Below are 27,041 nucleotides of genomic sequence, written 5' to 3'. Positions count from 1 at the left end.
AGGGCAAGCGGAGCAGAGCGGAGCCGCAGGTGCAGAGGGAAAGAGGAGCAGAGCAGAGTGGAGCCGCCGGTGCGGAGGGCAAGCGGAGCAGCAGGTGCGGAGGGCAAGCGGAGCGGAGCCGAAGGTGCGGAGGAAAAGCGGAGCAGAGCAGAGCCGCAGGTGCAGAGGACAAGCGGAGCAGAGCAGAGCCTCAAGTGCGGAGGACAAGCGGAGCAGAGCAGAGCGGAGCCGCAGGTGCGGAGGACAAGCAGAGCACAGTGGAGCCGCAAGTGGGGAGGGCAAGCGGAGCAGAGTGGAGCCACAGGTGCGGAGGACAAGCAGAGTAGAGCAGAGCGGAGCCGCAGGTGTGGAGGACAAGCAGTGCGGAGCGGAGCAAAGCCCAGGTGCGGAGGGCAAGCGGAGCAGAGCAGAACGGAGCGGTGCCGCAGGTGCGGACAGACAGGACAGGGCTCTGTTCACATGGAACAGACTGGGAAACACAGGAAGATAACTAGAACACAGGAGGTAGACACAGAGGCAGGGAAACGGGACAAGCAGAACCAGATACACACAAGGTACTTGCAATGAAGTAGCGAGTGGACACAAAACTCACAAACAGAAGTACAGAGACAACGAGTTGGAGTTAGGTACTGGTTCAGACACTGCAGGAAAAGGGAAGGATCGGCCATAGAGACAAACAGGTAACAAGCTAGGACACAGTTCAGACAGGAACTGAACCAGGAACAAGATACAGGAACGAGCCTGGGCATACAGCCCCCAGGGTGGCGGAAAAGACTAGAAGTCACAGATACAGGTAACGGGCCTGGGTACTCAGCCCCCAAGGTGGCGGAAAAGACTAGATGTCACAGATAAAGGTAATGGGCCTGGGGACTCAGCCCCCAGGGTGGCGGAAACAGATGAGATACTGAAAGAAAGTGTTGCTCAGGCACCTCCTACTGGGTGGAGGAGGTTTAAGTATCCAGTGACTCACAACAATAGGCTGGGGACGCATTAGGACTGCGCACACTGTAACTTTAAGAATCAGGAAGTAACAGCGCCGCCGTCCTAAGCCAGCAGACAGGAGACATGCACACAGCAAGTAAAGGCGTATAGTGCACAGCCTGGACTGATAGGTAAGTTGGCGGTCTTGCATGGTGGGAGATGGCAAGCAATGCCAGCACGCCGTCAGGGATGTTACATCCTCATTTTTGGAAACTTAACTATGTATGAAACCATTTGTAGCCGCTACCGACCCCAGACATGGCGCCTACACTCCACTGCTGGAGATTGGTAGAAAGCTTCATTACAGCAGTCTATACAGGATTTCCAGAAATCTCAGCTCCATCTACCTGATGATCCAGGAGGACATTCTGCTTCTCCTCTGGACGATCCTGGGAATATAGAGGACTGGGACTTCTCTCCGGTGGATTTCCAGAAATCTCAGCTCCATCTACCTGATGATCCAGGAGGACATTCTGCTTCTCCTCTGGACGATCCTGGGAATATAGAGGACTGGGACTTCTCTCTGGTGGATTTCTCGGACTGGACCCATCTATAGGAAATATACACAGGACTGAATACATCGTCTACATGTGATGGTCAGATGATGGGGGAGTCTAGGTGACCTCAGACTCGGCCTCTCCTCTATAATCAGGATGGTCTCCTCTTACCCGGAGATGTGAGGGGCTGGTGATCCTCCATCATGACGTCCTTGTACAGATCCTTGTGTCCTTCTAAATACTCCCACTCCTCCATGGAGAAATAGACGGTGACGTCCTGACACCTTATAGGCACCTGACACACACAATGACCCGTCATTAGCAGACCCCTCCCCCAGCGTTATTATATAATGTCCCAGCATTCCCGGCAGCGCTCACCTCTCCGCTCAGCAGCTCAGTGATCCTGTGGGTCAGTTCTAGGATCTTCTGCTCATGTATCAGTGAATGAGGTGGAGGCTCGGTGATGTCACTCGGGGTCCTGCTCCGCCCTCCTGACACACGGGGGGTCACACACTCCCCAGACGACGTCTTCACTACTGTGTGATCCTGTGTATGGGGAGACGCCGATCACTACATCTATTCTAAGGATCCTTCACCTTTCCCGTCATTTCCCTGCTTTATTCCTAGAGATCACAGTGATGTGATGTGAAGCTCTCACCTCTCCAGTGATCCAGTAGATTATCTCCAGGGTGAGGTCTAATATCCAAGCAGCCATGTGGCTTCTGTCCTGCTCCATCCTCGGAGGGACATTGATGGAAAGGGTCATTTTCTATCAAAAGAAAACTTTAGCAGTAATAATTATCCTAGGTTATGTTTGTTAATGCCCATAGCGTGAATGTGCACCTACACATTGCACTTATACCATCATGTCCTCCAGCTCATTTCTTTGGTTTTGCTTTAGTTTTTTGCACTTTGTACATACAGGGGTGTAGCTCCCCTTTTTGGGCGGTGCATTTAGTTTATATAGGTTTCCATGGGCAGGTGTGTAAACATTCAGGCCCAGGTCCTGATCTGGTCTATTGAGGTCACAGCAATGCTCTGACTGTTCAGAGCAGAACTGTGTGAGCAGTGACAAGGGGAAACTAGCTCAGAGCTCAGCTTTGGACTGCAATAAAATGGCGCCTAACTCCCCCCGCAGCTGAGAACTGGACAGCCCAGGGGGAGGGCAATTTCACCGGCATTTACTTCATCAGGATGCAGATAGCAGTGAATATAATGCTGACGGAGGAGGCCGCCGGCCTCAGAGAGCAGATCTGATGATGTCACTACATCGCGTCAGCTGTGCACACAGCAAAGACCGGAGCAGAGTGGGAACGGGAGCGAGGTGAGGAATTGTTTTATTTTTTTCAATTGTCAGTCACTTGTGGGTGAACGTGTGGGAGCATCATATCGTGTGTGTGGGGGGAGGGGGCTGCGAGAGCCGACATACAGTGTGTGTGGAGAGGGGGTTGCGAGAACTGTTATACCGTGTGTGTGTGTGGCAGGGGCTGCGAGAAATGTCATACCATGTGTGTGTGGGGGGGCTGCGAGAGCCGTCATACCATGTGTGTGGAGAGGGGGCTGCGCGAGCCGTCATACCGTGTGTGGGGGCTGCGAGAGCCGTCATACCGTGTGTGTGGGGGGCTGCGAGAGCCGTCATACCGTGTGTGTGTGGGGGGGGGGCTGCGAGAGCCGTCATACCGTGTGTATGGGGGGCTGCGAGAGCCGTCATACCGTGTGTGTGTGTGTGGGGGGGGACTGCGAGAGCTGTCATACCGTGTGTGTGGGGGGCTGTGAGAGCCGTCATACCGTGTGTGTGGAGAGGTGGCTGCGAGAGCCGTCATATCGTGGGGGGGGGGGGCTGCGAAAGCCGTCATACCGTGTGTGTGGGGAGGCTGCGAGAGCCGTCATACCGTGTGTGTGGGAGGCTGTGAGAGCCATCATACCTTGTGTGTGGAGAGGGGGCTGCGAGAGCCGTCATACCATGTGGGGGGGCTGCTAGAGCCATCATTCCGTGTGTGGGGTCTGCGGGAACTGTCATACTGTGTATGGGGTCTGTGAGAGCAGTCATACCGTGTGTGTGGGGGGATGGGGAGCTGAGAGAGGTGTCATACCGTGTTGGGGGAGAGGCTATGAGAACCATCACACTGTGCACAGTTAGGGGGGTAGGGGCTTTTGAGCCCCGTCATATTGTGTAGGGGGAGGGGTGATTAATGTTGTGAAAACTAAACTTGGTGGTGGTCTGATACCTAAAATGTCCTTAATAAATATGTTTTAACACCCTAAGGAGTTTTGCAATTTGCTTTATTATAAAATACCTTACACTTCTTCCTATACAGATAATCACAATTCGTTTCAGGACGGTAATTGAAGCTGTGGGGCGGCGCTGCTGTCACTCACCCTGCTTCTATCACTGCCCCCTGAAGACGTCCTGTTCCGAGGGAGATGTGATAAAAGCTGTGAGTGCAGCCCCAGCTTCCTGTGATATCACCTCTAAGACTCCTCTCAAATGAAACGTCACAGGAGGTAAAGAAAAACAAACAGATATAAGAAGAAGTGTAGAGTATTTTAAAATAAAGCAAATTACAAAAGTGCTTAGAGTGTAAAAACAAATATTTATAAAGGAGATTTTAGGTACCGGACCACCTCTTTAAGATAAGTAAATAATGGCAGAATTGCATTTTTTTTTTTCAATAATTCACCTCAGTTGGAACTGAACATGAATGGGGTCATTCAAAATAACTTGTCCCGCAAAAAAATATGTCCTCATACGGCGAAGGGGACGGACAAATGAAAAGTTATGGGGGGGGGGGGGGAAACAAAACATGTCCATGAGGGGTCAAAAAAGCTAAATAATAATAATAAACTCATAATTACCCGCCGCCCGTAGTCCTATAATAATTATATACCGCACATTACACCGGAGCTTCAGTGTCGCAGACTCCGGGGGATCGGCCGCTTCTTCCCGTCCTCTCCGGACTGTGAGCGGACAGGAGACGCACATATACCGGAGCTGCGGTCACTGCGTCTTCTCTGGTCTCGGGGAGGTTTTCTGTGGTGTTTTCTGGTTTAGTGAGGCAGGAAGTTTAGCAGGAAGGGGCAGGTTTCGGCCGCAGACGTCCTGTCCCTGCAGTGAGCGCGGCCATCTTGTTGGTGGGAGTCTCCTAGTTACCAGGCCTCGCAGTATTACACATGGTGGCAGCAGCCGGCTGCTCCTCCTGAGCTCAGGGACAGAGGAGATGGGGGATTTGTGGCAGAAGCCATCGTACTGACGGCTCGTACAATATACCATTATCCCCTTACTATATATACACAGGTCTCATCGCACATGGCGGCACCCAGCTGTACGGAGACCCTGAGAGGTCATATTACGTCATGACCGGATGTGTTACCCGGCTTCACCCAGACTGTAATCTGGTGCCGGTGTCCGCACCGCACGACACAACAACACTCTGCTCTGATTATTGCATTTTTGCTGCATTTTTCTGTTTTTCCCTCTTTGACGCATCTTGGTCGCAGATGTGAAGCCGAGCTTCTATATGGGGGTTTCGCAGGCTCCAATCCCCCCCCCCCCATAGTAATAAGGGACATGGCTCCTATATAAATCCTGCCAGGCGGCTAGCCCCCCACATCTAATATATATAATTGTCTTAGAGGTCTGAGAGGTCATATTACGTCATGACCGGATGTGTTAACCGGCTTCACCCTGACTGTAATCTGGTGTCGTTGTCGGCATTTTTTCTGCTTTTCCCTTATTTGATGCATTTTTGGTGCAGATGTGAAGCCGTATTATTAATGCTTTTTTTTCTAGGACAGAAAAGTTTTGATTCTGCGCTGAAACTGTTTGTAATTTGCATAGTGACTCGCCCCCAGGGCCGTGGGGTACTCGGCAGCCGGGCCTCTGGTTGCCGGGGGATATCACGGTGGCTGGCCCGGTCCGTGGCCCAGGGCGGTCACTTAAAAGGGGGGAATGTTTATAGGGGATTTTTCGTGACGACACCTGTGGATTCTTGTAAGAGGTTACCAGTGCTGCGGCAGTCCACTGAGGCTGATGTTAGGGGCAGCTATGATGGGACAGCTCCCCACAGGTGGAGCGGGCCTCAGGGCAGTGTAGAGGTGTAGAAAGATGGTGGAAGCAGGAGAGAGACGGCAGGACGGTCCCAGAGGAAGTACAGGCACACACACAAGGGTAAACTTCAATACCTTTACTGGTGGTGATGCAGGTACGGTCCAGGGTACTCAGGGTGAAAGGTACATTTCTGGACTCTACCCAGTGAGCGGGTGTAAGGCCTCCTGATCTATGTCCTTTACTCTCTAAGCTTCAGGCCTGCCTAGATCTAGGCCTGACTTGCTTACTGCTTCCTTCTTGTACCTACTGACCTGGCGGTAGGGTTTTCTCCTGGTTCCATCTATTCCGGGTCGCTGGAGCCTTAGTGGTACCTAACCCTGTTGCTGTGGTCAGTGGTTGGTTAACCTGGGACTTGTAGTTCTCCAGGGATTCCGGTTGTTCCTACTGGTCATAAAGATCCCTGTAGGCGCGGACCCGGTGTCCGGTATATGGTTCGGGTTGAGCCTGTTATGCTCCTCTGCCCCCTATGCGTTTCTCTTTCTTCTCCTCAGTCTGCAGACTCTCTCATGCAGACTCCCTGAGCAGACTCTCTGAGTTCTGTCCCTGTCTGTGCCTGACAGGAACTCTCACTTGCCTTCTAGCCCGCTCCAGTCTCTCACTGGCCAGACTAGCCCGCAGCTTGGGCCTAGCCTGGCCTTCAGCCACACAGACTTCAGCTTGTCTGGTGCTGCAGCATGGTGTCACACTGTCTGCTTCCCACTGACTGACTTCCTGAACTCCACCCCCCAGTATTTATATACCTGACAGGGCTCCATGCACCCCTCTGGGAACTGTGGCACCAGTGCGCAGCAGGGCGCCACACATACATGTGGTCACATGCCGACTTGACGTGTGCGGCCTCACTCAATGCAAGTGAGTATGCAAATAGTATAAATGCGGTCACATGACCGCCCACTCCCGAAGCCGGAAGTGCGTGCGCTGTGAGGATTCACAAGTCTGCATTCACATATAGTAGCCGAAGTACGGATAACTCCTTTAAAGGGAGTTTGTCACCCCCATGATGCGTATTACGCTCGCTGTATGATGATATTTGGGACTTAACTCCTATGAAAATCCTACCAGCGCTGTACATGGTCGGAGGCCTGAGAAAATTGGTTTCAATGCCAATGCTGGGATTTTGATGCATCTTATTACTTAAAAACGGGTCTCATATAGTCGGTAATACATTGTGATCGTTGGCGGCAGTAATGATAATCAGCTATTCAGTGATCAGAGGAGGTCAGGAGCCGCACATATAATGGTTCTCCTCCACCTCTCTTTTAAGAATCTATTGGTGAGTGAGGCCTTGGCCACACCAAGGGTGCACCAAAGCCCCCTCATTTGCATTTTAAATAAAAGTCATTTTGTCAGGCCCCCTACCACTAAAGTGTACAATACTGGTGTGATTTTACAGGGACTAAGTCCCCAATATCACTGTATAACTAGTTTAAAGGAAATCTGATACATCCATATAGGTAAGTTGGTCATAGGAAGTTGAATAAAATCATACATTGATATCTGCGATCTGATATCTTATTCCAGAGAAATCAATATTTTTCTTATATGTAAATAAGCTGTTAAGATCTATGGGCAGGACATAAATCACCCTTGTCAGTATCAGATGCTTTTTGGTTAAAACCAAATAGACATTTACTTTGCCAAAGCAAGTGTAGGGTAGGGAATATTGATAAGGACTGTAGGAACAATGGATGGGTCACATCCAGGTTGGTAGGTATAGAAATCCAAGGCATATCATATTCCTCTTTCTCACAGCCTATAGCATGCGTCACATACTGCGCTGCTATCTCCACCGTGCCCTCGTCTTCCACCAGCAGGATGTATATTTTCTTTTTCCTCTCCATGGAGTTGAAGTCCGGGAAGAGATTGGAGAGTTTCCTGAGTTGAGTGTGACGCGCCCCCTGGGCCGTGGGGTACCCGCTGCTGGGCCGGTAGATGCTGGGGGATGTCACAGTGGCGGTGACCCGGTCCGTGATCCAGGGCGGTCAATAAAAAGTGGTTATTGATAGGGGATTTACAGTGATTGTATAAAGTTCGTGACGCCACCTGGGGTATGCGGCTAGGGGAGCCGCTGCTGCGGAGCAGGTCCTCTGGAGCTGATGTTACTGCAGCAGGGATGGTGTGGCTCTCCACAGGTAGAGCTTAGCTCCAGGGCAGTGTAGATGTTATGGGTTATGCTGGACGTTGTAGTGCAGGGTCTGATGGAGCAGCAATAATCAGTCCACAACTTAATGGCGGCTTCCTCTTATCTTTACTGGTGGTGATTAGACAAGCCGGGACTAGAGTACTGGCTAGAAGTGGAAGTCCGGGCAGCCTGGAAGCAAGTAAAGAATCCTCCTTGCCAGGTGAAGTTGGAGGCCTTCCCTTTCCACTAAACTTTTTGGCCCTGCTGCTTGTAGCTGTGCGGTGGCCCTTGTCCCTGCGTGCAACGTTTCTTTGCTCACCCGTATGGCAGGCAGCTCGGGCCTTGCTGGTGCGTTGCTCCCACGTGGCGGTGCTGGGCCCTCTGTGCTGTTGAGCCTCTGGGTGTCTGATGGGGCCAGGAGACCTGCTGTTTCCTGCCCTCCGGTTTCTGCTGCTGGGCCTTCAGTGCCCCACAGCCTCGGACTCCGGTATCCGGTTCCTCTGTGCTGGTCCTTCTGGGGTGAGCTGCCGCGCACCTCCAGTCCCCAGCTCCTCTCTCCTCGACGTCCTGACTTCAACTCCTCACACTAAGTCTAACTAACCCCGCCCCCAGATCCCAGTTGCCAAGGGGAGGAACTCCCCTTGCTGGTCTGGAGCCAGGTAAGTGTTGCATGCTTAGTAAAACCTGATTAGGGGACCCCTGCTTGCTTCCAGGCATGGCATCACCTCTTGTGAGGGAGGCAATGCCACTGTGGCAACCGGACGCCTGGGGTGCCACATTTCCACCTAGTTAACTACAGTACTCCCGGACTGAGGATACCTTTTAAAATTAACAATTAACAATAACAATTCACATTACAAACAAGTTACAAAAGTCAAAAGTTACAAAAACCCAACAAAAATTGAAAACAGTCACTGCGGCGCTTAGTCCTTACGCCACAATCCTGGTAACTGTAATTTGGCTGGTGGGAACCGCATCAACCCACTTTGTGAATCGTCCCTGGGCGTGGCCTCAGGGCACTCTTTCGCTGGGCCTGGTCTTCAGCCACGCCTGCGGTTTATTTTCTAGGCCTATTAGTAACTATATTCAATATTGTCCTGACCACACCTAGTCCTGTGGTCCAATTGTCCATAAATTCAACAAATATACATATCCAAGACTATTTAATGGGTACAACTATATACAACATACACTTTAGTCCTCGTATACTTTATACTTTAGTTTCTCCAGCGGGCAGGGAGCTGACCTTTTGTACTCCTGGTCGATCTACATAGTACGTTAGTTGTCACTGTCCTACCCTGGTCCCTAGTGTCTACCCCTCGTGCGGTGGGTTCAGTGTGAACTACACTACAGGTAGTCTGAAGTAACACCGGTAGGCTGGGTAATTTCCTACGAATTCTTTGGCTCATCATGGGTACGACAGGTTCACTGCTAGCAGAGGGTCGATTCTCCTGGTCTGCTGATGATGAAACCTCTGTCTCTGGGGCCGACTGGTCTTCCAGCTGTTCTGAGACTTCTGCAGCTTCCGGTGAGGCGGCTTGGAGAAAGGTAAGGACCGGTACCACAATCACTTTGTTCACCTGCGTCCAAGACCGGGGAAATTCTCCGAGGACTGTCTGAACCGTTTCCTCCACTTTTTCTGTGGGCCGAGGGCTGTCTGGATCTTCTTCTGTGTGTTTCAACTGTTCAGGGCATATGTTCAATTGATCTCTTGAGACTGCTGCTGAAGTTTCCCCTCCATCTTTGCTGATGAGGCACACTTTGGTGTTGTCGTAATTCGAGGGTAGGACGGTGTATGGCTTAACCTCCCACTGGTCATCTAACTTGTGGACTCGTCTTTTCCTCTTAAGTACCTGTTCTCCAGGTGATAAGGGAACGGCATGTGCGTGCTGATTGTAAGTTTTCTCTTGCTTCTGTCTTGCCTGGGACAAACTTCTCTCAACACATTCTTTTACCTTGTGGTATTGTTGCTGCCGCTCGGTATCCCAATCCGCATCTGGTGAAGTCGTCTCTGGTGTTAGGACTCCCATGTCTAAGTCGATGGGTAGCTTACCAGGTCTTGCTCTTATCAGGTAAGCGGGCGTACAGTTGGTGGAATTCACCGGGATGTGGTTATATAAGTCCACCAAATCTGGCAACCTCTCTGGCCACAGGCTACGTTCTTCAACGGGCAACGTCTTCAACAGGTCTATTAGCACCTGGTTCATCTTCTCACACAAACCATTGGTCTGGGGATGATACGGCGTCGTCCTTATTTTCTTGCAGCCGTACAAGTTACAGAATTCCTGGAACACCTCTGCTTCAAAGGCTGGACCTTGGTCGGTAAGCACTCGTTCAGGGTAACCGTGCGGGCGACAAAAGTGCTGTTGGAACGCTTTGGCTGCCGTCTGAGCCATCTGGTCTTTCACTGACACTACTACCAAGAACCAGGAGTAGTGGTCTACTATGGTTAGAGCGTAGACATAGCCTGACCTGCTTGGGGCTAGCTTCATGTGGTCCAAGGCTACCAGTTCAAGTGGTTGTTTGGTGATTATGGGCTGCAGGGGAGCCCTCTGGCTGTCATGGTCTATTCGTCTCAGGTTGCATGGACCACATTCTCGACACCATCTCTCGATTGCATTCCTCATGCCAACCCAGTAGAATCGCTCACGTAGCAGGACTTCCAACTTCTTCCACCCAAAGTGTCCTGCTCCATCGTGGTATGCTTCTAAGACCATTGGTGCATCCCGCCTTGGGACTAGCACCTGCCAGACCAATTCGTGTGTCTTGGAGTTGATGCTTCTTAGACACAGGTTTCCCTCGTAGATGAACAGCTTGCCCTTCTCCTTCCACAACTGTTGGGTCTCCGTGCAGCATCTGGATCAGGGTGCGAGTCATCTTGCGTCAGCAACTCCTTGACTAGGCGGACAGCCGGGGTCGCTATCCTGCGTCTCTGCCCATCCATGGTGGGGCAATGGGTTGAACGTGGTCTCTCTGTTGGCGGAGCGCTTGTCCCTCACACAGTGGGAACACTGGGTCACCCCATGATGATGGAAAGCGGGTATCGCTATCTCCTCCAGCTCTTCCAGGTCTTCTCCCCCATCTGGCAAGTTGGGCATCCTGGACAGCGCATCAGCATTTGCATTTTTATGCCCCGCCCGATACTTGATGGTAAACTCGTAGTTAGACAGTCGGGCCATCCATCGTTTCTCCTGTAGGGTTGTTATCTGTGAAGACTGTAAATTTGAAGGAGGCGAGATAGTGCTTGAAGCGCTCTGTTACAGCCCAGACTATGGCGAGAAACTCCAACTTGAAGGAACTGTAGTTGTCGGGGTTCCTTTCCGTGGGCCGGAGCTTCCTGCTGGCGTAGGCAATCACTCTCTCTTTGCCTTGCTGTACCTGGGACAACACCGCTCCCAATCCCACGTTGCTGGCATCTGTATGAAGTATAAAGGGTTGGCCATAGTCAGGGTAGGACAGGACTTTGTCTCCGGTCAGAGCCATCTTCAGTCGGGTGAAAGATTCGTCCTCTGGTTTACCCCATTTGAACGGAGGTTTCGGGTTCTTGGCCTTCTTGGACTGGCCCACTAAGAGGTCCTACATGGGTGCCGCTATCTTGGTGAAACCCCTGATAAATCTCCTGTAGTAGCCTACCAGCCTGAGGAATTGCTGCACTTCCTTAATAGTGGAGGGTCTTGGCCAGTCTTTAATCAAGGTGACTTTTTCTGGGTCTGGTGCTACACCTTCGGCGCTTACCACATGACCTAGGTACTGCACCTTGGGCTTCAACAGGTGGCATTTGGACGGCTTTACCTTCAGGCCAAAACCAGATAGGGCTTCGAACACCTCGGCCAGGTGCTCCAGGTGGTCTTCATATGTTTTCGAGTAGACAATTACGTCGTCCAGGAACAGCAGGACAGTTTCGAAGTTCTTGTGTCCTAGGCAGCACTCCATTAACCGCTGGAAGATTCCTGGGGTGTTGCAGAGCCCGAATGGCATGAAGTTGAACTCGCTGAGGCCCATTGGTGTTGTAAACGCAGTCTTTTCTTTGTCCGCCTCTGCCACAGGAACCTGCCAGTACCCACTGGTGAGATCCAAAGTGGAGAAATAGTTAGCTGATCTCAGTGCTGCTAATGATTCCTCAATTCTGGGTAATGGGTAGGCGTCCTTATGTGTAATGCGGTTAACCTGCCTGTAATCAACACACATCCTCATTGTACCATCCTTCTTTCTAACGAGAACTAATGGAGCTGCCCAGGGGCTACAACTATCTCTGATCACCCCAGCCTCCTTCATCTCCCGTAACATTCCTTTGGCACATTGATAGTGAGCTGGGGGTACAGGCCGGTACCTCTCTTTAATGGGCGGATGATCTCCTGTGGGGATATGAGGTTGGACCCCTTTTACCTGCCCAAAGTCTAGTGGGTGTTTGCTGAAGACTCACTCATATTCTTGGACCACCCGGTATACTCCATGCTTTTGGTGCAAAGGGGTGGAGTCAGTGCCTACTTGTAGCTTCTGACACCAATCCTCCATCTGCCCCTTGGAGCCGTTATCATCCGCCGGTTTGGATGGAGGCAAGGGTTCCACTGTCTTTATTGAGTTGTTACTGACAGTGAATAGCTTAGCAAGGGTGGCATACCGGGGTAAATGGACCTCTTTCTCCCCACAATTCAGGATGCGTATCGGTACTCTCCCCTTGCGGACATCGACTACCCCCCTGGCTGTCAAGATGGTGGGCCTATCAGAGTACATGGGTTCTACCAGGGCCTGATAATCTTGACCCCTGAGACAGATTGCTGCTCGACACCATATCAACATTTCACTCCTAGGGGGCATTGCAATGGGGAATGGATCACTCATCCTGACACTGCCGACTTCTCCACCAGACAGTTCTACCTGTTGACTTTTCATGAGGGCTCTGATCTCCTTCTGCAGAACTCGCTGCTGACTGGAACTGGCAGTCTCTGCGACCTGTTGCAACAAAACAATAATTTCTCCAAGACAATTTTCTATCACATTAGTGCCTATAGTTATCATGGGATGACTTTCTCGGCGACCAATATCAACAATAATCATTCCTTGTGATGGCAATTCTACTTTGCAAACTTTTATGGTCACCTCTTTATACCCCACCTGAGGCAAGGACTGACCATTGCTGGCATAGATGCTAAGATGTTCATGTGGACAGCGGGTAATGTCTGAATCAGTCCAGTATTGTTTATAAAGGATATATGGCATCGTGGTCACCTGGGACCCAGTGTCCAGCAACGCGTTCATTGGGATGCCATCAAGCACGACAGGCATAACCGGTCGACCTCCCACGTACTTGTCTCGCCAGCTTTGTGGGCCTGGTCGTTTTACTCCTGGGGGTTGGCCCTCTGCCCCAGGGATTGCTTGTTTTAAACCGAAGAATCATGCAAAATGCCCCGCCTTTTTACAGCGGCGGCAGATGCGTTGTCCGTCCTGGTCGTAGAGAGCGCTGTTCCTCCCTCTGATCGGTGGAATCCTTCTCTGTTGTCTCCATGGGACATTATCTGGACACTTGAACGGCCTGCATGGTTTTGGTTAACGCAGCCACACTTTTGGTCAGCTCCTGGACCTGAAGGCGCAGGTCTGCAAATGGATCATTATCTAGGGTCTGCGCGTCAGCCTCCACAGGTTCTGGGGAAAAGGATGCCACCTCCTGGTGGTAGGTGATAGCTGGGCGCCGATGCGGTGCAGCGCCTCCTGGTGTTGATTCCCACAGCACCCGGATGGCTCTGTCTTTAAATTGCGCAAAGTCCAGATCAGGGTTTTGCAGAGCCATAATGCGCAGCTGTGTCCAGTGAGCGCTGGACAGGAGCCCCTCAATAAACTGCTCAGTTAGCAATCTGTCCTCATCATGCACACTGTCAGAGTCTACCTGTTTGATGGCCCGCAGCGCCTCCTGCAGGCTTAGAGCATAGTCCCGTACACCAGGGGTCCTCAAACTACAGCCCGCGGGCCACATGCGGCCCGCGGAGGACTTTTATCCGGCCCGCCGGGCTATGGGCGGAGGAGAGGAGAGCGGTGTCAGTGCCCGCCCTTCTCCCCCGCTTGCTCAGGGCCCCGGCAGGCAGATACTTACCTCTCCCCGTGCCTCTGCAGATCCGCTGTCTTCCTGCTCTGCGCTTCCTGTGACGTCTCAGGTCAGAGGGCGCGGTGACGTCTTTACACCGTGCCCTTCCGCGTGCCGTCACAGGCAGTGCAGAGCGGGATGATGCCGCCGCGACGCTGGAGTCCAAACCAGAGTAGAGCAGCGGCAGCAAGTTAGAAGTGAGGTGAGTATTGGATTTTTTTTTTTTTAATGTGTGGAGGCATAGGTCATCTATATGGGGGGGGGGTGACATCCTGCAAGAGGTATAATATGGGGGGGTGACATCCTGCATGGGGCATGATATGGGGGGTGACATCCTGCATGGGGCATTATATGGGGGGGTGACATGCGGCATGGGGCATTATATGGGGGGGTGACATGCTGCATGGGTCATTATATGGGGGATGACATGCTGCATGGGGCATGATATGGGGGGGTGACATGCTGCATTATATGGGGGGTGACATCCTGCATGGGGCATTATATGGGGGGGTGACATCCTGCATGGGGCATTATATGGGGGGTGACATCCTGCATGGGGCATTATATGGGGGGGGTGACATCCTGCATAGGGCATTATATGGGGGGGCAAAGGGACATCCTGCATGGGGCATTATATGGGGGGAAAGGGACATCCTGCATGGGGCATAATATGGGGGGGGGGTGACATGCTGCATGGGGCATTATATGGGGGGTGGCATCCAGCATGGGGCATTATAAGGGGGGAACAGCCTGCATGGGGCATTATAAGGGGTGGAACAGCCTGCATATGGCATTATAAGGGGGAAACAGCCTGCCTATTGGAAACATTTACCTGCCCATTGAGGACCTATGCTGCCTATTGGGGATATTTACCTGCCTATTGGGGACATTTACCTGCCTATTGAGGACCTATGCTGCCTATTGGGTACAGTTACCTACCTATTGAAATACCGGTTGATTTAACTTTACTTGTTCTTCATTTTGAATATTGTATTTGTTCCTGTATTGTTTTTTTTTTACTACAAAATAAGATATGTGCAGTGTGCAGAGGAATTTGTTCATAGTTTTTTTAAAAAACTATATTCCGGCCCTCCAATGGTCTGAGGGACCGTGAACTGGCCCCCTGTTTAAAAAGTTTGAGGACCCCTGCTGTACACTGTCCTGCACCCTTTGTTTGCACCCGTAAAACTTCATTTTAATTTCTGCTGCGGTGCGGGTGTCAAAGGTGTCCTTCAACCGGGCCAGTATTTCCTTGACAGTGCCTTTGTCCCTGCCCGGCCAGGACTTCACCTCTCTCTGGGCCGCACCGATTAGCTGGCCTATGAGGATGCTGACTTTTTGCTCCTCAGACAGGGGTACACTTTAAACAAACTGCGCAGTCTCTCCTCAAAGTCGTTCAGGGTGTGCGACTCCCCTGAGTACTGGGGCAACCACGCCGCCCTCGGTATGTATCGCATTGATAACGGCATTACAGTGGCGACGGCTGCGCCTGCGGCTGAACCCTCCTCCGTGTTGGGCATCTTCCTCCCCCCTAGTGAACCTCAGCCAGGTCCTGGGCGTCTGCTGACGTACCAGTATGCTGCTCTGCAGGCGGAAGAATCTCTTACCCGGCGGTCCCGGATTGGGGCTTCTTTCTTCCCCCTCTGCGGTTGGCAAACCACGTGATAACACCGTTTAGTAAAGTCTATGGCACACAGGACCCGGTTATACCGGGCTTCGTGAATCGTGTTCGTGACGCCAAGTTGACGCGCCCCCTGGGCCGTGGGGTACTCGGTGCCGGGCCGGTAGATGCTGGGGGATGTCACAGTGGCGGTGACCCGGTCCGTGACCCAGGGCGGTCAATAAAAAGGGGTTATTGATAGGGGATTTATAGTGATTGTATAAAGTTCGTGACGCCACCTGTGGTATGCGGCTAGGGGAGCCGCCGCTGCGGAGCAGGTCCTCTGGAGCTGATGTTACTGCAGCAGGGATGGTGTGGCTCTCCACAGGTAGAGCTGAGCTCCAGGGCAGTGTAGATGTTATGGGTTATGCTGGGCGTTGTAGTGCAGGGTCTGATGGCGCAGCAATAATCAGTCCACAACTTAATGGCGGTTTCCTCTTATCTTTACTGGTGGTGATTAGACAGGCCGGGACTAGAGTACTGGCTAGAAGTGGAAGTCCGGGCAGCCTGGAAGCAAGTAAAGAATCCTCCTTGCCAGGTGAAGTTGGAGGCCTTCCCTTTCCACTAATCTCTTTGGCCCTGCTGCTTGTAGCTGTGCGGTGGCCCTCGTCCCTGAGTGCAACGTCTTTGTGCTCACCCGTATGGCAGGCAGCTCGGGCCTTGCTGGTGCGTCGCTCCCACGTGGCGGTGCTGGGCCCTCTGTGCTGCTGAGCCTCCGGGCGTCTGATGGGGCCAGGAGACCTGCAGTTTCCTGCCCTCCGGTTTCTGCTGCTGGGCCTTCAGTGCCCCACAGCCTCGGACTCCGGTTCCTCTGTGCTGGTCCTTCTGGGATGAGCTGCCGCGCACCTCCTGTCCCCAGCTCCTCTCTCCTCGACGTCCTGACTTCAACTCCTCACACTAAGTCTAACTAACCCTGCCCCAAGATCCCAGTTGCCAAGGGGAGGAGCTCCCCCTGCTGGTCTGGAGCCAGGTAAGTGTTGCATGCTTAGTAAAACCTGATTAGGGGACCCCTGCTTGCTTCCAGGCATGACATCACCTCTTGTGAGGGAGGCAATGCCACTGTGGCAACTGGACCCCTGGGGTGCCACAAGTGTCCATCACTGCTGAGTATTTGGTGCAGTGTAGCAGGAGGTGGCTCTCATCCTCCAGGGACTCCAGGTCACAGTGTGGGCAGTCTGTCCTCCCTCGGCTTGGAGCTCTGTCTGTGCCGGCCGGATTCGATGACCAGAATGGGTCTACCGGCTCAGGATCTGGTGGTCTCTGGGGTCCGGGAGTTTCCCCAGATATGGAGTCAGTCTACAGTCTCTCTGTAGACTCCGATACATGGTCAGTTTCTGTGAGTTGATGATATCGCTTCTCCAGTCACTGACATAGCTCTTAGCCCTCGTCTACCATCTTCCTGATACCGTCTATTGTCAGACTCCTGTGGATGGTGTCCTGGTTTGAATGGGCAGTTCCGGGGGGCCTGATTTGCCTGGACTACTTACAGGTAACAGGGTTTCATGGTGATGGGACCTTTGATTGCTGCTATGTAGGCGAATCTGGAATGACAGCGCCCTCTTCAGGACTGTGAAGTATAGAGGGAATCTGTCCCAATCGGGGGGCACTATTGGAGAAGCTCTGATGAGCCTTGAGAAGGGGCTTATGGAATATGTCTATTGCAAAATCGAAGAAATGTGACCATTAAGTAAATAGTAATAGTACATGTAAATAACATAGGGCACTTAATTGACACTATTTTGATTAAAAAAAAAAACGTAAAATACATCCCACCATGACAAGGTGTACCCAATCAGGATGGTCCCGAACTCTAGTAGTTCACCTCACTAGGTGCCAGCAGGTCCAATATAGATTGGGGCAGCTCAGGACCGACACCTGATTGGTTCAATGGTTTTTATGCATTTTTGATTTATTGATTAAAAAGTCCCCTGTGTTAGGTACTATTGCTGTTTATTTACTTACTGCAGGGGATTTTCTCTGTTAATGGCCACAGTGTGAATGTGCACCTACTCATTGCACTTGTGCCAATGTGTGCCGCTACATTTCTTCGGTTCACTCTGCACTCCTCTACTTATGTTAATTGTATTCTGTTAGGGGGGCTTTCACATTGCATTTTGTCATACATTCGTTGGTACCGTCGGGGCTTATGTCTGAACCGCCCCGCCAAACGGGATTCGGGCCATAGAGTATAATGGTGCGGACTGAACGACCGTGTGCTCTGTCTGACATAATTTTGGGGGGTATAAGCCTACTGGAAATGGACACCCACTCGCAGTCTATTACGTCGGAGTGTCCACCTCCAGTAGGCTTCCCCCCTGACAGTGATGCACGTCAGATCGAACGTTTACCTGGTCAGCACCATTATAGTCTATGGCCGCGTCGGCACATGCGCCTGAATGCGGTTTTGCAGTGGGATTCGGACATAAGCTCCGAAGGGACCAACGAACGCGTGACAAAATTCAACAGCATCATTACCGTAGAGGAGCAGAGTGGGCAGATGCCTCTTATATTTTGATTTTCCTACATCAATATGTGCACGATATCCACTGGCTTCACATACTTAAGTAAGCTCCTATTTGATCTTATCAATTGTGATATTTTGAGATTTTTTTTAATTGATAAAGAATTATTGTTTTTGATGAAGATATGAGAGTCGTCTTCAGAAATGGATGAATTCGGTGGGTTGAGTAGGTCGACAATAATTAAAGGGTTGTCTGATTAAAAGATAAAATCTAGAATTGCTGTTTGCGGCCACCTGACAGTGTAAAAAAAATGGAATGATTTTGGGATACGTTGAAGGTTTTATCATTTTTTGTTACCAATAAAAAAAAAAAATCACACCTCGACCCACAAAAAAAGAACCTCCTACAGCTTCATCCACACACAAAGAGTAGTTATGGGTCTCAGAATATGAGGAAACAAACCAAATTTTTATTTATAAAAAGTTTAAATTTTGTAAAAGTATTAAAACACAAAAAAAAATCAAAAATTTGGAATTTCCAAACAATTGACCCATAACATAAAGTTACAGTTTTACGGCACAGTGAGCACCACAAAAGCAAAACATCAATGGCAGAATTTTTTTCTTCCTTTGTTATATAGATGTGATAAAAGCAGTGAGTGCAGCACCGGCTTCCTGTGACGTCACACAGAACATCTCAGACTACAAAATGCACGGCCTATTTTTGGGACAGGAAAACATTTGGTGGAATATCCTTTGCCTTTCTTGAGCTGCCTAAACTCCGACACATTAGGTTAATTGCACATTCATCTCACCTCAGGTCCTACTACACCATCTCCACTGGCTGTATTCACTTTAGTCTAGACCACACATGTCAAACTCTGGCCCGCAGGGTGAGTTTATTTGGCCCAAGCCCTCCACCATCATTCTTCCTCTGCGTCTTGACGTCTCAGCGCAGCGGGCACGATGATTTCATTACAACACGCCCGCTGTGCCGAGCAGTGCAGATGATCAAAAGATGCGCTGTAGAGACCAGAGAAACAGGGGATTGAGGAGAGGTGAGTATTTATTTTATGTGGGGCCCATTATACTGTATGGAGGACTATGTGGGGGCCCGTTATACTGTATGGAGGACTATGTGGGGCCATTATACTGTATGGAGGACTATGTGGAGCCCATTATACTGTATGGAGGACTATGTGGGGCCCATTATTCTGTATGGAGGACAATGTGGGGGCCATTTTACAGTATGAAAAGAGAGGAGAGAACAAGGCGCAATGGATGACTCAGTATTGCAATTGTTAGAGGGGTGTGGGGATGGCTACTAACCTTATGAAGTTGTGCACCTCTGCACAACCCCAGTGTAAAGCTCCACAAGCTCCGCTCTGTTGGTGGCTGTCATCTATTTCCAGCGGCGTTCACAGATCCTGATCTCTCGGTGGTGGATCACGTGGTCAGGTTAGTAGCATGTAACACCGAGAGAGACGCCCAGCTTCACCAACACCCCCGCCAGCGTTCCGGAGGGGTTAGGGCAGCGCAGCTTGGAAAACCAAGGTAGTAATTCTAATTAAATTGCTCCCACAGGTGAAAGAACAATAGATTAAAGGCAGCTCTACCGCACCCCAACAGGGGGAAACGCGTTGTGTGTATTAATAAATCAGTCCTTTTAATATTTTTGCCCTGTTATTGGCGCTCTGGTACCGCTATTCATATTCACTGATTTTACAGTATGAGGCAGTATGTGGGGCTCATTACAATGTGTGGAGCACGATGTGGGGGCCATTAGCACTATGTGGGGTCCATTATACTGTATTGGGCACTATGTGGAGGCAATTAAACTGAATGGCGCATCATGTGGGGCAATTATACCGTATCAAGCACTAAGTTGGGCCATTATACAGCATAGAGCACTATGTGGGGCTCATTACACTGTATGGAGGACTATGTGGGGGCCATTATACTGTATGGAGCACTATGTGGGGGCCATTATACTGTATGGAGCACTATGTGGGGGCCTTTATACTGTCTGGAGTTCTGTGTGGGGATTACAGTTGGGGAATCATACTGTGTTGGGGTCACCATACTTTGCTTGGGGGAGTTACAGTAGGATCATCATACCGTGCATGTGAAGGTTGTTCGTGGGACAACCCCTTTAAGTCTGTTTCCATATGCAAAGGTTCATCGTTATATTTGATGAAGGAAAAACGTCCTCAATTGTGGACATTTTTTTTTAATAGATATCAAGGTTGGGGCGCAACTTTATCCAAGCTTTTAATTTTGTCCCTCTGTGCATTTCAGTTTGACATCCCTTCTCTAGACCTAATGAAACCTTTGTTGCCGAGTTCCCCTTTAGCATCACATGTGTAGGGCCGAGTCTTTAATAAAACATAATGAAGACCATTATTCCTCTGTGATTTTATTAGTTTGGGAGTCATACACACTGACCTTAGATGATGAATTTGGTTGGGTTGTGGGAAAATGCACTAAGACATCTTTCCACGTGATTCTTACTTTAATTTTGATGGTATCAGAGTCATGGCAAAACAATTGTGTTAAAGTTTTAAGATTTCTGTGTCTTGCCTCTTTCGATCTGAATTGCACTGAATGCACAAAGGAAAATAAGAATGTGTCTGACAAAGCATTGTATCTTGACTATGAAGTTGCTCGCAGTCACCTCTGTTAAATATATATATTTTTTAAAGAAGTTACATCGTTATGGATATCCGTGTTTCTTACACGAGTATTGGGATAAAATGTTCTTATTATATTAATATAAACTTCTGATGTTAACCATATGTGAGTTCTCAGCTCCCGGGACAGTTATCCATGCTGATTCAAGCCATTAACAAACAATAGATAAAACAGAGATCAAACCAAAAGTCTGAGCAGTAATGGTTTTCTGTAAGGCAACAGCTCCTATAACGGAGCCATACACCTGCCAAATTTCCTACAATGTGAACATTAATAGGTCTTCTCCCTTGTGTAACTTCTGATGTTTAACAAGATGTGATTTGCATTTAAAACATTTCCCACATTCCGAGCATGAAAATGGCCTTTCCCCTGTGTGCGTTCTCAGATGTTTAAGAAGAATGGCTTTATGGGTAAAACATTTCCCACATTCTGAACATGAAAACGGCTTCTCCCCTGTGTGACTTCTTAGATGTTCATTAAAATGTGATTTCTGACTAAAAGACTTTTGACATTTAGGACAGGAGTACGGCTTCTCCCCTGTGTGAACTCTCTGATGTATCTCAAGAGCATCTTTACGCATATAGCATTTTCCACATGACTCACATGAAAACCTCTTCTCCCCAACGTGGCTTTTTTGATGTCTCTCAAGATGGTCTTTAACCAAAAAGCATTTCCCACATTCAAGGCAAGGAAACGGCTTCTCCCCCGTGTGGCTTTTCTGATGTCTCTCAAGATGACCTTTAGCCAAAAAGCATTTCCCACATTCGGAGCAAGAAAACGGCTTCTCCCCTGTGTGAGTTCCTAGATGATTTATAAGATTTGACTTTTGAATAAAACCTTTTCCACACTCAGGACATGAATATGACCTCTCCCCTGTGTGACATCTCTGATGTTTTGCAAGATGTGATTTACTGATGAAACTTTTAGCACATTCTGAGCAGGAGAACGGCTTCTCCCCTGTGTGAATTTTCATATGTTCTATAATATTCGATCTATGAGCAAAACGCTTCCCACATTCAGGACATGAATACGGCTTCTCTCCTGTATGAATTCTCTGATGTCCAACAAGATCTGATTTCTGGGTAAAACATTTCCCACACTCTGAACATGAATACGGCTTCTCCCCTGTGTGAATTCTCTGATGTCCAACAAGACTTGATTTCTGGGTAAAACATTTCCCGCATTCTGAACAAGAATATTGTCTTTCATCTTTGTGATGATTAGATTTCTTTTTTCCACATTCAGAAGACGATAATATTTTTTCAAGTCTATGTTCAGTGCTACTTTTTCCAATTTGTGAATGATTATCTGCCACTTCATAATAAGGAGATGAAAGGAGATTTGTATTTAACCTTCTTATCCAGTTTTCACCTGAAAAAAAGAAAAAAAAATGGCGTCATAATATTTAAAAAATGTTAAAGAGATTTATCAGAATACAGTCAGTCTCCATATACCCTCTTGTCACAAACCAATCGGAGCCACGTGCCCCTGATCCTTCCTCACAACTTCCGTGAGTTCCAGGTTTAGGATAATGTGAAGCGAGCTTATAAATTTTATATATTTATTTACTCAAAAGAGCGATGCTAGGTACAATATATACAAGCGGTTACAAGATATATATATACACAGTAGTCAGACAAATACAGTAAGGAAGCAGTAATACGATACAGTAAAATTAAAAGGAATAAAAGTGAATATACCACATTTTCATCAAAGGTCTCTGGACACGGCAGGAAGGGTGCTGTCAAGGGTCCAGGGCGGTTCCTTGTGTCTTTCTGCCCATCTGTAGCGACAGGTGACCCACAACAGAAGACCCCTCCTCTCTCACAGAGGGACACATTTATACGTAACTTGGGCAGGGCAGAAAATAGGCGATTTACATGTAATCTCCTCTTCCCTTCTATCAGACATTTCATAATCCATTTCCCAGCAATATCCTCATTGTAAGGTGCGCATGGTAATTGATCTAACACAGGAGCTTTCCCCTGACTTCAGAGGTAATTCAATTAGCTATTCCTCATTGCCATGATTCAATTAGCTCCCCCATACTCTTGTCAGGAATAGGCGTTTGCACTACAAAGGTATATATCCTAGCTGACCTGTATTCAATTCTCTCCTGGGGTCATTTGAAGTCAGACAGACTAGCCTTCCTGCTGAGACCTTCATAACTGGGAATATAAATTTCCAGTCCCTGGCTTCACCATACCTCCCCCTTTTAGAGTGCGTTCGGAGGAAGACCTCGTTGGTCATCATCCGCAAGCACTTCAGCTGCCTCCCCTTGCCTGGATAACCCATCTGCGTTACCGTGGGCCCGGCCAGACTTATACCGAACATCAAAGTTGTAGTGTTGGAGAGCTAGGCTCCAACGCAACAACCTTCCGCTCTCACCGGCTACTCGAGATAGCCAAGTGAGGGGGTTGTGGTCTGTCACCACGGTGAAATGGCGCCCGTACACGTATGGCTGCAGATGCTGCAGAGCCCACACGATCGCCAGACATTGCTTCTCCACCCTAGAGTAGGCCACTTCCCTCGGCAGAAGTTTCCAACTGAGGTATTGAACAGGGTGCTCTTGACCTGCTGAGTCAGGTTGGCTCAGCACCGCACCGAGTCCGTAGGTGCTGGCGTCAGTCTGTACTACAAGCGGCCGGGAGTCGTCGTACGCCTGGAGTACAGGGGCTGCCGCCAGGGCAGCTTTCAAGGCCTGGAAGAAGTGCTCGTAGTCCGCTGTCCAGTTGAACTTCCTATAGTACCCGGCTGTACCCAAGAAAGACATCACCTGTTTCTTGGTCCTTGGTGTGGGCCAGGTCGTGATTGCATCCACCTTCCCGGGTTCTGGTCTCAGTTTCCCCCCGCCTACCCGGTGTCCCAGATATTGGACCTCGGTCATGCCCATCTGACACTTTCCCGGCTTGATGGTCAAGCCTGCCCGGTGGATCCGCCCCAGCACCTCAGACAGGTGCCGAAGGTGTTCCTCCCAAGTGGGGCTGAAGACGGCAATGTCATCCAGGTACGCAGCTGCAAACCCTTCGCACCCTGACAGCAAGGTATTGACCATCCGCTGGAAAGTGGCGGGGGCATTCTTATGCCAAATGGCATGACGGTGGGCTCATACAGTCCAAAAGGAGTGATAAAGGCTGACTTCTCCTGTGCCTCTGGGGACAGGGGAATCTGCCAGTATCCTCGGCTCAAGTCCATGATGGTCAAGTACTGAGCCTTGCCCAACCGGTCAAGCAGGTCGTCGATGCTCGGCATGGGGAACGCGTCATAGGCGGTAATGGCATTGAGCCCCCTGTAATCCACACAGAACCGGGTCGTCCGGTCCTTTTTGGGTACGAGGACTACAGGTGAGGCCCATGCGCTGGTAGACGGGCGGATCACCCCCAGCTCCAGCATCTCGGAAATCTCCTTCCGCATTTGCTCCTTTACCTCCAAGGAGACGCGATATGCCGTTCGCCGGATAGGTGCGTGATTCCCCGTGTCCATTCAGTGGACTGCCAGCTTTGTCCGCCCAGGCTTTCCCGAGAGGAGGCCAGGGAAAGGGCGCATGACCTCCTTCAGCTGGGACCGTTGGTCCTCAGACAGAAGGATGTTCATGGGGGCATCCTCCATGGACCCTCCCGCACGGGCATGTGCGAGCAGATCCATGAGGTCCTCCTCCTCCCCTTCCTCCGGCAGACTGCACACCGGAAAGGCACAGGCTTCCCTGTCATGATGTGCTTTCATCATGTTGACATGGAAGACCTTCTGCCTGTTCCGGACCGGGTCAATTGTGACCAGGTAATTGACCTTGCTGAGGTGCTGATGCACGTCATAAGGGCCCTCCCATCTTGCCTGAAGCTTGTCCTGGGGCACAGGGACTAGGACCCATACTTTCTGCCCTTCCTGGTATGTCCTCTCCCGAGCATTCTGGTCATACCAGCGCTTCTGCTCTGCCTGGGCCTGGACCATGTTGTCATGCACCAGCTGCGTCAGAGCCTGCATTCTGTCACGGAATCGCAAGACAAATTCCACGACTGAAACGCCCGGGGTGGCTGCTTCTTCCTCCCAGGATTCCCTCAAGAGAGCGAGGGGTCCCCGTACCCGTCTTCCATACAGGAGCTCGAAGGGGGAGAACCCCGTTGAGGCTTGAGGCACTTCCCGGTAAGCAAACAACAGATGTGGGAGGTGTCGCTCCCAGTCGCGTCCCTGGGACTCGACCAACATTCGGATCATCTGTTTCAACGTGCCATTGAACCGTTCACACAGGCCATTAGTCTGTGGGTGATACGGGCTGGACACCAGATGTTGCACCCCTGTTTGCTTACACAGGCTCAGCATCAAGTCAGACATGAACTGGGTCCCTCGGTCCGTGAGCATCTCCTGGGGGAAACCAACATGGGTGAAGATTTTCAGCAGGGCTTTGGCCACTACGTCTGCCCGGATGGAGGACAGCGCGACAGCTTCTGGGTACCTAGTAGCGTAGTCTACTACCGTTAGTATGTAGTGTTTCCCGGAGCTGCTGGGAATGGGCAGCGGCCCCATGAGGTCCACAGCAGTCCGCTGGAAAGGCTCACCTACTATGGGCAGAGGTATCAATGGGGCTTTAGGGCCTGGCCCCCGCCTTCCCCATCCTCTGACAGGTGACACACGAAGGGCAGTAGGCAGCTACTGCTGTCCCCATCTTAGGCCAATAAAACAAGTGGGCTAGCCGAGCCTTGGTCTTAGCGACCCCTAGGTGACCAGCCAACGAAATTTCATGCGCGAGCTGTAACAGCTCAGCCCGGTACGGCTGAGGTACCACTAGGTGCTTCTCGCCGTGCCAACCTTCTTGCCCATTTGTGGGCAGTGTTTCCCTATACAGCCTCCCTAGGTCCCAGAACAAGCGGTCCTTGTCTGTCTCCAAGGGGGGCTTACCTGCGCGTTCCTTTAAGGCTTCCAGTCTGCTGTCGGCTGTCGGCTTGGACAGCCGCCTGGAACTCCTGGCTGGAGCCCGCTAACAGGGACCTGAAGGCCGCACTCTCACCGGAACCCTCAGGGAACGGCGCTGGGGGGTTAACACCAGTGGGCCCAGTCCCAGACCCAGGTGATGGGGTGGAGGAGTCAGGGTGCAAAGCAGCCTCTGCCTCCTGAGCCCTCCTGCTGCGGGTGACCACAGCAATGCCCGGGGTCTCCTCAGGGAGTCCCGGTCCCCTTCCCTCACCTGGATGGGTTTTGGGGTCACTGTGGGTTGCCCCAACATGTGATACACACTTGACAGGTTCACTAGGTTTTGAGCTGCTGGAGGGATCATGTGCAAGCTGACAGTTGGGAGGGGCCGGCAAGGCCCCCACCAGCTCCTCAGCCAAGCCAGAGAGTTCATTAGCACGACAATGAATTACATTAGCATTCTCACTGAAAAGTTCAGAGCTGGACATGTCAGCTGAGAGAGCAGGAAGAGGGGCTAAATCCCCCCCAGCTGCACTCCTGTCAGCTGGCACGTCACTACAAGGATCAGCATGTATGGTACCACAAAGTATAATATCACTTAGAGATGCATTACCACAGGGCAGTGGGGCTGCTCTCTTCCCATACTGAGAGATGAGAGGCCCCAAGTCTGTCCCCAACAAGACATTAGCAGGGAGACGAGATGTAACCCCGACCTCTACCAGCCCCTTGTCCACACCCCAATCCAGATGCACACAAGCCATGGGAAGAGTTATCTTCTCCGTACCAACCCCGCTGACGGTCAGAGTCTTTCCAGGGATGATACTCTCCGGGGGTACCAGTTCAGGCTGTAATAGGGTCACTTCGGCCCCCGTGTCCCTTAGTCCCATAACCACTTAATTCCCCATAGTCACTTGCTGGAGATTGTCATTAGGCCTGGCCCCACCCCTCCCCACCACATAAACTGTTGGACCCGCTGCTGGGGTTTGGGAAGTAGGGGGGGTTCCTCTTCTGGCTAGGGCAGTTCGCCCTGTAATGTCCCGGCTGATTGCAGGCGTGACATCGAGGGGGTCCTCCCTGGGGCTTGGAAGGGGGAACAATGGGGCCCATAGGTTTTCGGGCGGGGGTAGTCTCAGGGGAAACTGCAGGGTTAGTCTTACCCCCCCCTCCAGCCGCTGCTGACGGGTCTCCGCGACGTCCGGTTGGCGACGTACTCATCCGCTAGCTTCGCAGCAGTTCTGACATCTTGGGGTTTCCGGTCCAGGACATATTGTTGCACTTCCTCCGAGCAAATGTTTAAGAATTGCTCCTTGAGGAACAGGTCCAAGGTTGCTTCGTCGGGATTGTCTATCTCTCCCTCTGCACATCTGTGAAGCTGGACACGCATCTGGAGCAGAGTCTCTAGGTGGCTCTCGGTCGGTCGTTTCCTCAGGCTGCGGAATTTCACTCTGTACACCTCAGGCGTGAGACGGTACCTCAGGATCAGCGCAGCTTTAATGAGGTCATAGTCCTGGTGCTGGGCTGCAGGGAGAGACAAGAA

At 50.8% G+C, this 27,041-nt stretch overlaps 1 protein-coding gene across 1 annotated transcript in view; it reads right to left on the bottom strand.

Annotated features, from left to right (window-relative positions):
- The window catches only part of LOC141243662 (uncharacterized), a 161,722-nt gene that overhangs the window by 99,808 nt on the left and 34,873 nt on the right, over nt 1-27,041 (bottom strand). The window contains exons 13-18 of the mRNA XM_073668943.1: nt 20,860-21,970; nt 20,354-20,498; nt 2,137-2,247; nt 1,857-2,024; nt 1,650-1,773; nt 1,329-1,531 (exon numbers count right to left, since the gene is read on the bottom strand). Of these exons, the coding sequence (XP_073525044.1) occupies nt 1,329-1,531; nt 1,650-1,773; nt 1,857-2,024; nt 2,137-2,247; nt 20,354-20,498; nt 20,860-21,970 (1,862 nt within the window). The remainder of the gene's footprint in view (nt 1-1,328; nt 1,532-1,649; nt 1,774-1,856; nt 2,025-2,136; nt 2,248-20,353; nt 20,499-20,859; nt 21,971-27,041) is intronic.

Source organism: Phyllobates terribilis, unplaced genomic scaffold (assembly GCF_046119375.1).
Source record: "Phyllobates terribilis strain yellow unplaced genomic scaffold, ASM4611937v1 Scaffold_2__4_contigs__length_985480577, whole genome shotgun sequence".
NCBI lineage: Eukaryota > Metazoa > Chordata > Amphibia > Anura > Dendrobatidae > Phyllobates > Phyllobates terribilis.
This window is presented reverse-complemented; position numbering and strand designations above follow the sequence as displayed.